The sequence below is a fragment of the Bufo bufo genome, chromosome 4, assembly GCF_905171765.1.
Source record: "Bufo bufo chromosome 4, aBufBuf1.1, whole genome shotgun sequence".
In the NCBI taxonomy this organism is placed as follows: Eukaryota; Metazoa; Chordata; class Amphibia; order Anura; family Bufonidae; genus Bufo; species Bufo bufo.
Window position 1 is genome coordinate 604043870 of NC_053392.1, and position 18292 is coordinate 604062161.

General features: G+C 47.5%; 1 protein-coding gene across 2 annotated transcripts in view; it reads right to left on the reverse strand.

The window, feature by feature from the left end:
- Window positions 1–17611, reverse strand: part of CNIH3 (cornichon family AMPA receptor auxiliary protein 3) — a 74354-nt gene extending 56743 nt beyond the window's left edge. For both annotated transcript variants that reach the window (XM_040430566.1, XM_040430565.1), the window contains exon 1: window positions 17531–17611. In XM_040430566.1, the coding sequence (XP_040286500.1) occupies window positions 17531–17611 (81 nt within the window). The remainder of the gene's footprint in view (window positions 1–17530) is intronic.
- Between the last annotated feature and the right edge of the window lie 681 nt (window positions 17612–18292).

Sequence of the window (18292 nt, forward strand, 5' to 3'; positions counted from 1 at the left end):
CCCTTAGGCCGAGTTCACACGAACGTGTGTGACCCGTGCCCGTGCTGCGGCCCGCAATGCACGTTCGCCGGCCGTAGGTCAGCCGCATCGGATCGCGGACCCATTCACTTTAATGGGTCCGCGATCCGCCCCCGTTCTGCAAAAAGATAGGACATGTTCTATCTTTTTGCGGAACAGAAGTACGGGACGCAACCCCACGGAAGCACTCCGTAGTGCTTCCGAGGGGTCCCGTTCCGTGCGGCTGTTCCGCAATTACGGATTTGCGGACCCATTGAAGTGAATGGGTGCACAAGGAACTGTGGCCGTGTATTGCGGCCCGCGATTTGCGGGCCGCAATACGGCCACGGATCACACACGTTCGTGTGAACTCGGCCTTAAGCTCCATTCACACGTCCGTAGTGTGTTGCGGACCCGCAAATTGCGGATCCGCAACACACCCGCCCGGCACCCCTATAGAAATGCCTATTCTTGTCCGCAAGCTGCGGACAAGAATAGGACATGTTCTATCTTTTTTGGAACTGCGGAGCTGCGGACCTGAAGATCGGGGCCGCGCTCTGCAAATGCGGATGCTGACAGCACACTGTGAGCTGTCCGCATCAATTCCGTCCCCATAGAAAATGAATGGGTCCGCACCCGTTCCGCAAAATTGCGGAACGAATGCGGACCCATTTGCGGACGTGTGAATGAAGCCTTAAAGAGGGTTTCCAGTTTTATATAAACAACGTTTTATCGCTGTACAGTAAAAAAATTTGGGACTCTCTAATATACTTTGTGTATCAATTTCTCAATATTTACAAGATCTCTGCTTGCTGTTCATAAACGTGAACATGCTTGGCTGAAGACCCCTGTGGATTATATTCAGCTCACACAGGCACTTCTTAAATGACATCGACAAGCTCTGCACCTCTGTCATTTGGGTTCAGGATGGGAACAAGTTTGTCCTAATTTACTGACAGCACGCAGAGATCCTGAAAATAGTGAAATATTGAAACAAGATGGTGGGGGTTTATGTCTTAAAGAGCACTGTTGCCCATAGCGACCAATCACAGCGCAGATTTCATTTTTTCAGAACAGAATACAACATGAAAGCTGCTCTGTGATTGGTTGCTATGGGCGACAAAGACAGTGTTTCATTCGGCCTCATCTTTCAAAACTGTCCAATAGTAAGACTGCCTTTGTTGCCCTTAGCAACCAATCACGGCACAGCTTTCATGTTTCCATGGTAATGTATGTAATGAAAGCTGCACTGCGATTGGCTGCTATGGGCAACAACGGCAATGACCCAGCCTAACAGCAGTCTGCTCATGATGCTGCTGTCCAGGTCATGGCCGTAATGTGGGGGGAGGGCAGGAAGGCGCCTGGTTCCGACCTCCTGATCTGACACACTAGTTCTACACTGCGCAGGCGCCGCCGTGAATGTTCTCACTGGGAGGCAGATTAATCTCTTTGGCCCAGATAACGCACAGCTTCACACCGCAATTAGCCGGAAACAGCCTCAGGAAAGCAGCGTCACTCACATACAGGACAGGACGCCAGCGTGCCTTACAGGACCCCCCCTCACAGGAAGTAGTTATGTGACTCCCAACAGTGTCAGGACAATTCCATTAAAGGGGTTCTCCAACGATGAATGTGGAAAATCAGCCATCATACAGTACACGACAATCTCCTACTAACAAAGCTAGAACCTGCCCTGTACCTCACATGGCCCCATTCATTGCTCTGCTAGATTTATTTAAAGCTAAAAGCTTATGGGTGTGTCCTTTCTGCTGCAGCTCTCTCTATCGCAACTCAAGTGTAGTGTCCTTTCTGCTGCAGCTCTCTCTCTCTATCACAACTCAAGTGGAGTGTCCTTTCTGCTGCAGCTCTCTCTCTCTATCACAACTCAAGTGGAGTGTCCTTTTTGCTACAGATCTCTCCTTACCAGAGCTCAGGGGGTATGCCCTTTGTGCTGCAGCCCTCTCCCTACCAGAACTCAGGGGGTGTATCCTCCCTGTTGTAGGTCTCTCCCTACCAGAGCTAAGGGGGTATGCCCTTTTTGCTGCAGCCCTCTCCCTATCACATCCTCAGGACAGCGATACAGATGGAAGTGCTGTGGGGCAGGGGAGGCATCTCCCTTCCCTGTTCCTCTGATAGGCTGCCGACACAAGACCAGCAGCCTATCAGAGGCCGGTGCAGGCGGGGCGATGACATCATCGCGCCACCTGAGCCGTACAGCGCGGGACACAGACCGGAAGAGGCCAGCATCGCATCACTGACATGGATGTAAGTATAAGTTTGTTTTTGTTTTTTTTAATACCAGACTATCTGTTACTGCCACATGGGGGGAGTGGGAGGCACTTGATACTGGCACATGGGGGGGTTTGGCACTTGATACTAGCACATGGGGGGGTTTAGCACTTGATACTGGCACATGGAGGGGTTTGGCACTTGATACTGGCACATGGGGGGGGTTGGCACTTGATACTGGCACATGGAGGGGTTTGGCACTTGATACTGGCACATGGGGGGGTTTGGCATTTGATACTGGCACATGGGGGGGTTTGGCATTTGATACTGGCACATGGGGGGGTTTGGCATTTGATACTGGCACATGGGGGGGTTTGGCATTTGATACTGGCACATGGGGGGGTTTGGCACTTGATACTGGCACATGGGGGGTTTGGCACTTGATACTGGCACATGGGGGGTTGGCACTTGATACTGGCACATGGGGGGTTCGGCACTTGATACTGGCACATCGGGGGCTTGGCACTTGATACTGGCACATGGGGAGGGGGGGTTGGCACTTGATACTGGCACATGGGGGGGTTTGGCACTTGATACTGGCACATGGGGGGTTTGGCACTTGATACTGGCACATGGGGGGTTTGGCACTTGACACTGGCACATGGGGGGTTGGCACTTGACACTGGCACATGGGGGGTTGGCACTTGACACTGGCACATGGGGGGTTTGGCACTTGATACTGGCACATGGGGGCAGTGGCGGATTACAATAGGGACGTTCGGGTCGGCAGCCCCGGGCCCAGCACCGCTGGGGGGCCCAACGCCAACCCGAACGCCCACATACTGCCGATTACCACCATAGGCTTCAGGTGACATCCCGGCGCAGGCGTGCATGATGACGTAATCGCGCACCTGTGCTGGCACATGGGGGGGTTTGGCATTTGATACGGGCACATGGGGGGTTTGGCACTTGATACTGGCACATGGGGGGTTGGCACTTGATACTGGCACATGGGGGTTTGGCACTTGATACTGGCAGATGGGGGCAGTGGCGGATTACAATAGGGACGTTCGGGTCGGCAGCCCCGGGCCCAGCACCGCTGGGGGGCCCAACGCCGACCCGAACGCCCACATACTGCGTCGCCGATTACCACCATAGGCTTCAGGTGAAATCCCGGCGCAGGCGTGCATGATGACGTCATCGCTCACCTGTGCTGGGACGCAGCACTGCCTCATCCCGCCTTCCTCTGCGAGCAAGCGCCTGGCCCTGGACATAGGTGAGTATTTAGCTTTTCATTTTTTTTCATTTTTTATTTTATGTGCCTACTTTAGGGGACATGTGGGGGGTGGGGGACAAACAGTAGGACATATTAAGAGACATAGAGTACATGGGGGGGAGAATGTGGGGGCTGTGGGGCCAAATTATTATGGGAGGGAATACTATGTGGGGACAAATTACTGTGTGGGGACAAATTATTATGGGAGGGACTACTATGTGGGGGGCTGGGGGCAAATTACTATGTGGGGACAGTGTGGGGTAATTGCTATGTGGGGACAGTGTGGGGTAATTGCTATATGGGGACAGTGTGGGGTAATTGCTATGTGGGGACAGTGGTGGAAGTTACTATCTAGGGAAAATTACTGTGTGGGGGCAAACTACTATATGGGGGAAGTTTGGGGCAAATTACTGTGTGGGGGCAAATTACTATGGGGGATTACTATGTGGGGGCAGTGTGGTGGAAATTACTATGTGGGGGTGTTGCTATTGGGGAGGCACTGTAGGTGCAATTCTATTATTTTTGGGGACACTATACAGGGATTATTGCCTGGAGGGTGGTATTATTACTCGGGGTCTCTAGGGGACATTATAGCTGCTGTGGACACTATAGGAACATTTGGGGTAATTTATCAAACTGGTGTAAAGTAGAACTGGCTTAGTTGCCCATAGCAACCAATCAGATTCCACCTTTCATATTTGACAGCTCTTTTGGAAATCCAGTTCTACTTTACACCAGTTTGATAAATTACCCCAATTATGTCTATTAGGGTCACTATTTTTTCAGCAGTATAGTACCTGGGGCATTGGGGGGCACAACGGGCACAGTATTGGGGGTGGCAGCAGGATGACACTGTGGGGACACCAGGATGAGGAGGTTGATGGAAAAATTGAGAAATCTAATGTGTCTGTGTTACAAACTGTAGAGACGAGATGCGGCTGAAAGAATTTGCCATGGTGGTCTGGGTCAAACGGAGGAGAAGAGGAAAGAGAAGATCTCCATGACAGGAGATGTCACTGGATGTAAGAGGTATGTGGTGCTGTATTCTCCTCCATGTCTTTTTTATTATAATTATATGTATTTTGGGATATTTTTGATGGTATGTAATTTGTTTTTGCATATATATTATGTACTTCATGGATTGAAATGTGAACATGTTAAATGTTTTTGAAAAATGAACTGAATAAAAACAGTTTAAACATAATTATATGTATTTTAAATTTGGCGACCACATTTTTCAGTTTAGGACCCAATTTGGGGTAATTTTTTTTGTCTGAAGATGTCATATGGCCTAAGAAGAGACTGTGGCGCTCATGAAGCACCGCAGCCTCTTCATACAAAAAAAAAACTAAACTAAAATGGAGGGGGGGGGGGGGTAGACAGCCCCGGGCCTATCATGCACTTAATCTGCCCCTGCATGGGGGGGTTTGGCACTTGATACTGGCACATGGGGGGGTTTGGCACTTGATACTGGCACATGGGGGGTTGACACTTGTTACTGGCACATGGGGGGGTTGGCACTTGTTACTGGCACATGGGGGGTTTTAAGAGAGGCACTTGATACTGGCACATTATTGGGTGGCACTATGGGGGCTTCTACTGAGGCCACAAAGAAGGGGTATTTTATATGGGGGGCTCTGTGTGGTACTAGTATTATCAGGGGTTTATCTGTTTCTGCAGTATAATATTGGGGAGCACAGCGGCACAGTATTGGGGGTGGTAGGATGATTTGTCCAGAAGATGGGAGGATGATGGAAAAGTAGTAAACTAAGATTTTTTTTTTTTTGTCAAACTGCAGAGACGGAAAATGCTGACAAAATGGTGGTCTGGTCTGAAGGTCTAAAAGGAGAAGACGAGGACAGAGAACATCTACATCAAAGAGACGTCACAGATGTAAGAGGTATGGGGCGCTGTATTTCTGTAGTGATGGGGGGGGACGTTAAAGTCAGCAAGTGTCATGTGGGGGGGGGGGGCCTTTATTGTTTTTCGCCCCAGGGCCCCATTTCACCTAGAATCGGCCCTGCCTACCACAGCTCAGAGGGTGAGACCTTTCTCAGGAGGCTTGTCCTTTCTGCTGCATCTCTCTCCCTGTAAGGGCCAGTTCACACTCATTTTTTGGCGCTGATTTTGGAGCATTTCTGCCTTAAAATCGGCCCCAAAAAAAGACTCACTTTCTATGTGGAAAAAAGAAGCCGCACGCCCTATCTTGGGGCAGAATCAGCGCTGAATCTCCAATTGAAATGAATGGGAACAGCTCCATGTAAATTGATGCGTTTGTTTTTTTGTGTGCATTTTTTGGCGCCAAAAACCTGAAAATGCAGCTTTGTATTGCAGTGAACCTATTGGTTCAAATAAAAAGACGCGTAAAAAAAACGCATCAAATACCTGCATGAAAAAAACACAGCCAGTCGTGTGAACTGGTCCTCTGAAGGATGGAACTGAGCACGTGCGACCACCTCAGCAAGGTGGACAGAGAAATGCGGAAAAGACCAAACAGCAGGTGGCGCTATACAGATACATTTTATTGAATAGCTCAGTGGCTGTACTAAATATTTAATTACATGCAATTACAAAAGTATTCAGATCCAGTGGTTTGAAAGCTGTGGAATATTTTTCATGGGACAACCCCTATAATACAAGTAGTTTAAGGAATTGCTGGTTATACATACCCCTAGAGGACTGAGAAAAGAGGATGCTACAGGTCTGCTGGAATCTAAAAACGTCCATCAGTTGTTGCACCCTCTCCACTGACACAAAGGCTGCTTGCGGCCACCACTAGAGGGAGCTCTTTAGTACTGAGCACAATGGCCGACATTTACTAACGTGAAGGCACCAAAACGTGGAGCAATTTGGCGCATCTAGGTTTAGAGTGATCATCTGCATCTAGTCGGTGACGGGTGTGGCTTACCAGGAAGGGGTGTGGCTTCATGTCGAAAGGGCGTGGTCTAATATGCACTATTATGCGCCAAAATTGTGCCACAATTCTGGTGTAAAATTGTGTTCCAAACTAAGCCAACCAATATACAGTATATAGAGAGAGTTAGAAGAAAGCGTCTCACCATGTACCAAATGTGTCCTCCTCCCGCCGGGGCCACTGTGATAAATTTCATGCCCATCTATGTTTCCACCATCTACAGGATCGGTAAATCTGCCTGGACCGCGCTATCTGCCACGTAAAGCCATTTCATCGATCTCCACCATTTACAGAACCATAAATGCAATCAAACATTTCCTAAATGAAGGCTTTAGGAGTCCGCTGGGCGTTCCTGGCACAGGAAGAGTCCTGGGTATTCATGAGTTCAGTGGGCAACTCCACCTACTTAAAGTGAACCCGTCACCAGCGACCTCGCTATCCAGCTGTTGGCACAGACACATAGCTGGGGTTCACCTCATTAAAACACTATTCTATTATTCTGATTGTAGTTTTTTTTTTATGTCCTGTGAATCAGCGGTCCCCAACTGCCGGACCGCGGCCCAGGAAGATTGTTTGCCGGGCTGTGGCAATACAGAGGAGCGGAGACGCCAGGCACATGCGTGCCCGACGCGCACATCACACACAGTGCGCAGCTGTACAGCGGGAAAAAAGGAGAGCGTTCCTTCCTTCCAACTGTGATGCCGGCCAGACACTGCCACCAATGAGGAGAGAGTGGGCGGAGGAGGGGGGGGGGGGACTGTGGCCACTGTGCCACCAATGATAATTAACCAGAGGACCTTTCATGGGTCCGGACTTTATTAACTAAGTAGCAGGAGATGTAGAGCGGCGCACAGGGATCTCCCTGCACTTACTATTATATCCGGGCGCCACTCCGTTCTCCCGCTGTGGCCCCCGTTACCATCTCCCGCGCTGTATGCTAATTACTACTATGGGAACACCAGGGAGGAGACATCAGCTTCTCTTCCTGGGCGTTCCTTCTCCCTGGCTGTGACGCTCTGCGCTGCGATTGGACAGCGCTACAGCCAGGGAACGCCCAGGGAGAGAAGCTGATGTCTCCTCCCTGGTGTTCCCATAGTAGTAATTAGCATACAGCGCGGGAGATGGTAACGGGGGCCACAGCAGGCGAACGGAGCGGCGCCCGGATATAATAGTAAGTGCAGGGAGATCCCTGTGCGCCGCTCTACATCTCCTACTACTTAGTTAATAAAGTATGGACCCATGAAAGGTCCTCTTACAGATACAGGAGGCGGGTGCGGCACCTGAGGGGGTAACTGCCGCTGATCGCAGCTCCCTGTCAGAGGTCGGGTGCCGGCTATGTGATTCTGCCACACCCACCTCCTGTATCTGTATTAAAGGTTAATTATCATTGGTGGCGTAGTGCACCCCCCACCAGTATTAAAATCATTGGTGGCAGTGGCCACAGGGTCCTCTCCCCTCCTCCTCATCGTTGGCAGCTTCTGATCGGAGCCCCAGCAGTGTAATCCCGGGGGGCCGATCGGTTACCATGGCAGCCAGGACGCTACTGAAGCCCTGGTTGCCATGGTAATCTCCCTGCTGCTGTGTGCACTATGCACAGAGCAGCAGGGAGAGTGTGAAGTCCTATTCACCCAATTCTCTTGCATGAAACTGGTCCTTGGTGCAAAAAAGGTTGGGGACCACTGCTGTAAATGATTATGGGGGCAGTCATCTTGCCTGACCTGTTGGTAGCAGCATTCAGAGATTTGTTTTACAACAGCGACATGCACAACAAAGATATGTTCATTGACTTCTATGGGAGAGTGTTGTGGGCTGTGCAGAGGTCACTGTGCACAGAGGAGGAGTAGAAGGTGATCTGTGTCCATCACCTATTGAGAATAGAGGATATTGTGTTCTCTATATATAGGTGTCATCTGTCATTATAATCCTGGCTGTGAGGATAATGAGATGACTGCTAAGAAGTGAACAAGAATGATCAGCCTATTGTGAGGCTCAGTGGCCAAACCAAAAATCACTAAAAAGTTTAACAAAAACACAATATAAACCATAGGTCATTTTCTATGAGACAATCCCTTTAACCACCTCCGGACCGCTGTACGCAGATTCGCGTTCCGGAGGTGGCAGCGCTGCGCACAATCACGCATATACGCGTCATCTCGCGAGACGCGAGATTTCGCTCAAAGCCGGCCCGCGCATGCGCATCACGGGCCGGCAAAATTAAAAGAAGAAGTTCGTCACCAGCCTGCCAGCAACGATCATTGGCTGGCAGGCTGGCGATTTTCAAAAAATCCAATCACAAGTCATATAACAGATCATATTAGTAAATATGATCTGTTATATGGCTTCTCTGCTCCTCTGCTGGTCCTTTTCGTCGGTTGGATCCAGCAGAGGAGCAGACTGAACTGTGAGTACACCAAACACTACACCTTAGCCCCAGATCACCCCCCTGCACCCCAATTAACCCTTTGATCACCCCTGTCAATCACTAGTGAAAGGAAAAAAAGTGATCAGTGTAAACTGTCACTTTTTTTTTTCACTAGTATTGACTGTTAGGTTTTAGGGATAGTTTAGGCCCTTTGGTTAGGTAGTTAGCGTCAGTTAGCGTCCACCCCACCGCACCGCAGTCACTTTTATTCGCTGATTAGCGTATCGCTAATCAGCATTTGTACTTTTATAGTATCTGTAAGTGATCAAAACTGATCACGGTCAGATCTATAATAGTATTAGTGTCACCCTAGCTCGCCCTCCACCCAAAACGCAGTGTTTGCCCGATCAGGCCTGATCGGTCGCCCACACGTGCGTTCACCCACGCCCGCCCCGCCGCAGTGACAAAAAATATATATTTTTTTGATCACTGCACATTCATTTTACACGCACTGCGGCGATAAAAAAATCAGTTTTGATATTTTTTATCAACCGCAGCGGCCTCCGGTACTTCGCTAGCCTCCCCTTTGTAAGACAGGCTTGCTTTTTTTCTTGGGTAGTCTCAGGGAATACCCCTAAATTTAGTAGTCCAAATGTCAAACAGGGGGTATTCTTCTGAAGAGGCCTACAGGATTCTGACCCAGTCGGATGAGGAGTGGGAACCCTCATCTGACGAATCTAGCGGGTCAGAATATGAACCTGTAGAAAGCAGTGGCAGTCTGACCCAAAGTTCGGACGAGGAGGTTGAGGTCCCTGGCAGCACCAGGCGTACCCGGCCCCGTGTCGCTAGACCACAGGTTATGCAGGATCCGCTTCAAGAGCAGCAGAGTGGGGCTGTCGCTGCCGGATCACGTGGTGAGGCATACACCAGCAGTGCAGCCCTTCCTGGACCTAGTACCAGCACTGCCGTACAACATGGTGAAGTAGCGAGAACCAGAAGGGCAGTTGAAGCTGGTACGGTGGCACGTGCAATAGTTACCCCGTCGCAGCCACCGCACAGACAGGCCCGTAGAACCCCTAGAATCCCTGAGGTGCTGGCAAACCCTGATTGGCAGCCCCCAACTTCAGCCGCACCTGTAGTTCCCCCTTTCACCGCCCAGTCTGGAGTTCGGGTTGAGACGGCTCAAATCGGTTCGGCCCTGGGATTTTTTGAGCTGTTCTTGACTGCGGAGCTCTTGGACTTAGTCGTGGCAGAGACAAACCGGTATGCCACACAATTTATATCCGCCAACCCGGGAAGCTTTTATGCCCAGCCTTTCCAGTGGAAACCAGTCCAAGTTTCCGAACTTAAATTTTTTTTGGGCCTTCTCCTCAACATGGGTCTAACTAAAAAGCATGAATTGCGGTCATATTGGTCCACGAACCCGATTCATCACATGCCCATGTTCTCTGCTGCTATGTCCAGGGCACGATTTGAGGCCATCCTCCGTTTCCTGCATTTTAGCGACAACACCACCTCCCGTCCCAGAGGCCACCCAGCTTTTGACCGGCTCCACAAAATTCGGCCCCTCATAGACCATTTCAACCAGAAATTTGCAGATTTGTATACCCCCGAGCAAAACATCTGCGTAGACGAGTCCCTAATACATTTTACCGGGCGCCTTGGCTTCAAACAATACATCCCAAGCAAGCGTGCCCGGTATGGGGTCAAATTGTATAAGCTCTGTGAAAGGGCCACAGGCTATACCCACAAATTTCGGATCTATGAGGGAAAAGATCAGACCCTGGAGCCGGTCGGTTGCCCTGACTACCTGGGGAGCAGTGGGAAGACAGTCTGGGACTTGGTGTCACCCTTATTCGGCAAGGGGTACCATCTTTATGTGGACAATTTTTACACAAGTGTGGCCCTCTTTAGGCATTTGTTTCTAGAATGGATTTGCGCCTGTGGCACCGCGCGAACTAGTCGCGTGGGCTTCCCCCAACGGCTTGTAACCACCCGTCTTGCAAGGGGGGAGAGGGCTGCCTTGTGTAACGAAGAACTGCTCGCGGTGAAATGGAGAGACAAGCGTGACGTTTACATGCTCTCCTCCATTCACGCAGACACGACAATCCAAATTGAGCGAGCAACCCGTGTCATTGAAAAGCCCCTCTCAGTCCACGACTATAATTTGCTCATGGGAGGGGTGGACTTCAATGACCAGATTTTGGCTCCGTATTTAGTTTCCCGCAGAACCAGACGCTGGTATAAGAAGGTGTCTGTATATTTAATTCAATTGGCGCTGTACAATAGTTTTGTTCTCTACAGTAAGGCTGGGAGAACACGATCCTTCCTCAAATTCCAGGAAGAGATCATCGAGAACCTCCTGTATCCAGGAGATTCCGTGGCCCCATCCACCAGTGTAGTTAGCTGTCTACACGAGCGACATTTCCCCAGTGTCGTTCCTGGTACCTCAACCCAACCGTCACCCCGAAAAAGATGTCGTGTCTGTAGCAGGAGTGGAATAAGGCGTGACACCCGCTATTTCTGTCCTGACTGTCCTGACCACCCTGCCCTATGCTTTGGTGAGTGTTTCCGGAAGTACCACACACAGGTACACCTAGCATAGGGATTGCATCTCACAGGACAGGCACACAGGGCTATTAGGGCCCTTTCTCTCACAGCTGCTGCAAACCTCTCCTTTCACCTGGGATAAAGTGCATAACGTACTTTGCCACATCTTTGGGCGATTTGCGCTTTGCACATTGTCCCATGGGGAAGGAGAGGTTTGTTCTATAAAGGTAAAAAAAACTAAACAAAAAAAAAATTACCGGTAAGTAAAAAAGTTAAAAAAAAGTTAATATGTTCTGTTCTAAAGTTAATAAAGTTATTGCGTTGCGGCCTGGTTTTTTCTTTTTTGTTTTGTTTTTTTTACCTTTCAGGTGGACCAATCGATCGACTAGCTGCAGCACTGATGTGCATTCGGACAGAAGCATTGCGCTGCTGTCAGATTACACGCAAGTCGGTGTATGCGGCGCTGCAAGACGAGATTTCTCCTCTGCAGTAAAAGATACGTTTGCCGAGGCATATGAGCTGAGGAGGTGGCGGTGTTCATATACTTTGGCAAACACTTTGTATATATAAAAAAAAAAATCTAGGCAATGATTTATTCATCCACATCGATTGATGTGAATGGAGAAATCGGGTTTGCCAGGGCATACGAGCTAAGTGGGTATGGATGTTGGGCGGAGCTCCTATGTCCTGGCAGACGCCTTTCCCCTCCTTTTTCTTTTTTTGGCAGAGATTTTTTCATCCACATTGATCGATGCGAATGAAGAAATCTGTGCCGTTCATTTTTTTCTTTCAGCCCAGAGGCTGAACGGAAAAAAAAAATCTCATTACCTGTATGCTCAATATAAGGAGAATAGCAGAAACTCCTAATGCTGGGCATACATGTAATGATTGCGGAGACCCTCAAATGCCAGGGCAGTACAAACACCCCACAAATAACACCATTTTGGAAAGAAGACACCCCAAGGTATTCGCTGAGGGGCATATTGAGTCCATGAAAGATTGAAATTTTTGTCCCAAGTTAGCGGAAAGGGAGACTTTGTGAGAACAAAATCAAAAAAATCAATTTCCGCTAACTTGTGCCAAAAATTTTTTTTTTCTATGAACTCGCCATGCCCCTCATTGAATACCTTGGGGTGTCTTCTTTCCAAAATGGGGTCACATGTGGGGTATTTATACTGCCCTGGCATTTTAGGGGCCCCAAAGCGTGAGAAGAAGTCTGGTATCCAAATGTCTAAAAATGCCCTCCTAAAAGGAATTTGGGCACCTTTGCCCACCTAGGCTGCAAAAAAGTGTCACACATGTGGTATCTCCGTATTCAGGAGAAGTTGGGGAATATGTTTTGGGGTGTCATTTTACATATACCCATGCTGGGTGAGATAAATATCTTGGTCAAATGCCAACTTTGTATAAAAAAATGGGAAAAGTTGTCTTTTGCCAAGATATTTCTCTCACCCAGCATGGGTATATGTAAAATGACACCACAAAACACATTCCCCAACTTCTCCTGAATACGGAGATACCACATGTGTGACACTTTTTTGCAGCCTAGGTGGGCAAAGGGGCCCACATTCCAAAGAGCACCTTTCGGATTTCACAGGTCATTTACCTACTTACCACACATTAGGGCCCCTGGAAAATGCCAGGGCAGTATAACTACCCCACAAGTGACCCCATTTTGGAAAGAAGACACCCCAAGGTATTCCGTGAGGGGCATGGCAAGTTCCTAGAATTTTTTATTTTTTGTCACAAGTTAGTGGAAAATGATGATTTTTTTTTTTTTTTTTTTCATACAAAGTCTCATATTCCACTAACTTGTGACAAAAAAAAATAAAAACTTCCATGAACTCACTATGCCCATCAGCGAATACCTTGGGGTCTCTTCTTTCCAAAATTGGGTCACTTGTGGGGTAGTTATACTGCCCTGGCATTCTAGGGGCCCAAATGTGTGGTAAGGAGTTTGAAATCAAATTCTGTAAAAAATGGCCTGTGAAATCCGAAAGGTGCTCTTTGGAATATGGGCCCCTTTGCCCACCTAGGCTGCAAAAAAGTGTCACACATCTGGTATCTCTGTATTCAGGAGAAGTTGAGGAATGTGTTTTGGGGTGTCTTTTTACATATACCCATGCTGGGTGAGATAAATATCTTGGTCAAATGCCAACTTTGTATAAAAAAATGGGAAAAGTTGTCTTTTGCCAAGATATTTCTCTCACCCAGCATGGGTATATGTAAAATGACACCCCAAAACACATTCCCCAACTTCTCCTGAGTACGGAGATACCAGATGTGTGACACTTTTTTGCAGCCTAGGTGGGCAAAGGGGCCCACATTCCAAAGAGCACCTTTCGGATTTCACTGGTCAGTTTTTACAGAATTTGATTTCAAACTCCTTACCACACATTTGGGCCCCTAGAATGCCAGGGCAGTATAACTACCCCACAAGTGACCCCATTTTGGAAAGAAGACACCCCAAGGTATTCCGTAAGGGGCATGGCGAGTTCCCAGAATTTTTTATTTTTTGTCACAAGTTAGTGGAAAATGATGATTTTTTTTTTTATTTTTTTTTCATACAAAGTCTCATATTCCACTAACTTGTGACAAAAAAAAATAAAAACTTCCATGAACTCACTATGCCCATCAGCGAATACCTTGGGGTCTCTTCTTTCCAAAATTGGGTCACTTGTGGGGTAGTTATACTGCCCTGGCATTCTAGGGGCCCAAATGTGTGGTAAGGAGTTTGAAATCAAATTCTGTAAAAAATGGCCTGTGAAATCCGAAAGGTGCTCTTTGGAATATGGGCCCCTTTGCCCACCTAGGCTGCAAAAAAGTGTCACACATCTGGTATCTCCGTACTCAGGAGAAGTTGGGGAATGTGTTTTGGGGTGTCATTTTACATATACCCATGCTGGGTGAGAGAAATATCTTGGCAAAAGACAACTTTTCCCATTTTTTATACAAAGTTGGCATTTGACCAAGATATTTATCTCACCCAGCATGGGTATATGTAAAAAGACACCCTAAAACACATTCCTCAACTTCTCCTGAATACGGAGATACCACATGTGTGACACTTTTTTGCAGCCTAGGTGGGCAAAGGGGCCCATATTCCAAAGAGCACCTTTCGGATTTCACTGGTCAGTTTTTACAGAATTTGATTTCAAACTCCTTACCACACATTTGGGCCCCTAGAATGCCAGGGCAGTATAACTACCCCACAAGTGACCCCATTTTGGAAAGAAGAGACCCCAAGGTATTCGCTGATGTGCATAGTGAGTTCATGGAAGTTTTTATTTTTTGTCACAAGTTAGTGGAATATGAGACTTTGTATGAAAAAAAAAAAAAAAAAAAAATCATCATTTTCCACTAACTTGTGACAAAAAATAAAAAATTCTAGGAACTCGCCATGCCCCTCACGGAATACCTTGGGGTGTCTTCTTTCCAAAATGGGGTCACTTGTGGGGTAGTTATACTGCCCTGGCATTCTAGGGGCCCAAATGTGTGGTAAGGAGTTTGAAATCAAATTCTGTAAAAAATGACCAGTGAAATCCGAAAGGTGCTCTTTGGAATGTGGGCCCCTTTGCCCACCTAGGCTGCAAAAAAGTGTCACACATCTGGTATCTCTGTATTCAGGAGAAGTTGAGGAATGTGTTTTGGGGTGTCTTTTTACATATACCCATGCTGGGTGAGATAAATATCTTGGTCAAATGCCAACTTTGTATAAAAAAATGGGAAAAGTTGTCTTTTGCCAAGATATTTCTCTCACCCAGCATGGGTATATGTAAAATGACACCCTAAAACACATTCCCCAACTTCTCCTGAGTACGGAGATACCAGATGTGACACTTTTTTGCAGCCTAGGTGGGCAAAGGGGCCCACATTCCAAAGAGCACCTTTCGGATTTCACTGGTCATTTTTTACAGAATTTGATTTCAAACTCCTTACCACACATTTGGGCCCCTAGAATGCCAGGGCAGTATAACTACCCCACAAGTGACCCCATTTTGGAAAGAAGAGACCCCAAGGTATTTCGTGATGGGCATAGTGAGTTCATAGAACTTTTTATTTTTTGTCACAAGTTAGTGGAATATGAGACTTTGTAAGAAAAAAAAAAAAAAGAAAAAAATCATCATTTTCCGCTAACTTGTGACAAAAAATAATTCAGCGAATACCTTAGGGTGTCTACTTTCCGAAATGGGGTCATTTGTGGGGTGTTTGTACTGTCTGGGCATTGTAGAACCTCAGGAAACATGACAGGTGCTCAGAAAGTCAGAGCTGCTGCAAAAAGCGGAAATTCACATTTTTGTACCATAGTTTGTAAACGCTATAACTTTTACCCAAACATTTTTTTTTATCAAAGACATGTAGAACAATAAATTTAGAGCAAAATTTATATATGGATCTCGTTTTTTTTGCAAAATTTTACAACTGAAAGTGAAAAATTTCATTTTTTTGCAAAAAAATCGTTAAATTTCGATTAATAACAAAAAAAGTAAAAATGTCAGCAGCAATGAAATACCACCAAATGAAAGCTCTATTAGTGAGAAGAAAAGGAGGTAAAATTCATTTGGGTGGTAAGTTGCATGACCGAGCAATAAACGGTGAAAGTAGTGTAGGTCAGAAGTGTAAAAAGTGGCCTGGTCTTTCAGGGTGTTTAAGCACTGGGGGCTGAGGTGGTTAAAGGCTCAGTGGTGGAGGCCACTCTCGTTCCCCTGGGCACAGCACCATACTCCTGCTGTGTGTGGTACTGCAGCCCAGTTGTCTCTCCGTCCCATTCGCCTGATTTGCAATGCAAGGCTGGGGTTGTCAGGGCAGATCGTAGGGGTCCCAGTGGTCAGACCTGCACCGATTACGTGATCGCATTGTCCTAATGGCCATTCTCTACAAGCCCAGACACATACTCTACCCCCATGAGGGTCACCAATAATGCAGTTTCCTAATTTTTTTTCTCCGCACTTAAGCTGGTGAAGTTGCCGGTACTGGTGTGGGCGACTTTCTCCGCCTGACAGATATCTGCTGAAAGGTCAGTCTAAAACGCCAGTCTTAATAAAGGACCCCCTTAGTTCATGAACGTGGTGTTTTATTTTCGATGGCTCGTCAAGTCTGTATGTGATTGGCACCACTGGGCGGTTTACTGGCGTGTTTCCTGTGGGCATTCTTCATACAAGTGACGTGTAAAGGATTTGGTAATACCCGACCGAAATATCCTGCGTCTCATAACACCAGGATGCCCCTGCCACCCCCTGTGCCCATCACTCCCAAAGTGCAAAGGACAGAGAAGGACCAGGAATCAGAGCTCCACAGCTGTCATATGTGATACTTTGTGTCTGTTCATGATTCATACAGTAATAACCCGCTACATTGTATCACCAAAATCAGGACAAAGCATCATACAAGCTGTGGTGGTAGTATAACTCCCATCAGGTCCTACCATCTACAAATACCCAACTATTCATTAATCATTGGAGGATAATACTATCTATTACTCCTGGATGTTGCTTGCTGCTATCCTATGTATCATACACACTGTGCCTGCCACCCTGTGTGCCCCCATACCCATAACTCCTGATTATGCCCCTGTCACCCTCTGTGCCCCTATAGTCATAACCCCTGGATATGCCCCTGACACCCTTTATGCCCCTATAGACATAACTACTGGATATGCCCGTGTCACCATCTGTGCCCCTATAGATATAACTCCTGTATATGTCCCTGTCACCCTCTGTGCCCCTATAAACATAACTTATGGGTATGCCCCTGCTCCTATAGAAATAAGTACTGGATATGCCCCTGCCACTTTCTGTGCCCCTATATATATAACTACTGGATATGCCCCTGTCACCATCTGTGCCCCTATAGATATAACTCCTGTATATGTCCCTGTCACCCTCTGTGCCCCTATAGACATACCCTGCTCCTATAGAAATAAGTACTGGATATGCCCCTGCCACTTTCTGTGCCCCTATATATATAACTACTGGGTATGTCCCTGCCACCCATTTTGCCCCTATAGACATAACTCCTGGATATGCCCCTGCCACCCTCTGTGCCCCTATAGACATAACTCCTGGATATGCCCCTGCTGCCACCCTCTGTACCCCTTCTCCTAACTTCTGGATATGCCTCTTGTGCCTTCTGTGATCTCTTATAGACATAACAACTGAATCTTCCCTCTGCCACCCTCTGTGCCCCCATGCCCATTACTTACATGCCAAATCGCAAAGAAGATGAGAGCTGCACATAGGACCAGGGACAACATGTAGCAGAAGGCAGCGAAAGTAAATGCCATTGTGCCCAAGGTGAGGAAAGGAATCGGAGGTCGGGCTCAGTCCTTGCATCCAGGACCCCAGTGAAGTCTCCTCCAGCCTCCAGGTCCCTGCACAGGGCATCAGTCTCCTCCAGGCTAGTCCTCCAGCAGTGCAGTCCTCATAGTGACGCCTTACACGGGGGCACACAGCTGCCTACTCTCCAGGACCAGGGTGCCAGGCTGCAGTTTCTGCCCTGCATCCCCAGGACACTTGTGGAGAGCTAGATGCCCACACAGGACACATGAAGCATGCTGCCAGGGAAGGAGGAAGGATGAGAAGATCTGAAGGAGGAGCAGCTCAGCAACTTAGTCCATGTGCTGCTGAGACTGGTACAAGGAGCAGTGTGCAGAGGGGCAGGGAGCCTCCAGCTGATGCCAGTCATGCCCACAGCAAGATCTGCACCCACTGGGCAGTGAGCAAGGAAGATCCTGTGTGTGATACTAATGTATACATATATATATTACTTTACAATTAGAAAATAATATACACTGTACATTAAAATTAGATGTGTACAGTGTATACACATTGTTATCAAATGTACACAGGAAATACAGTCACACATACAACATATACACAAAGCTTACACATAGATTCACAGATAGATAGATAGATAGATAGATAGATAGATAGATAGATAGATAATAGATAATAGATAGATAGAT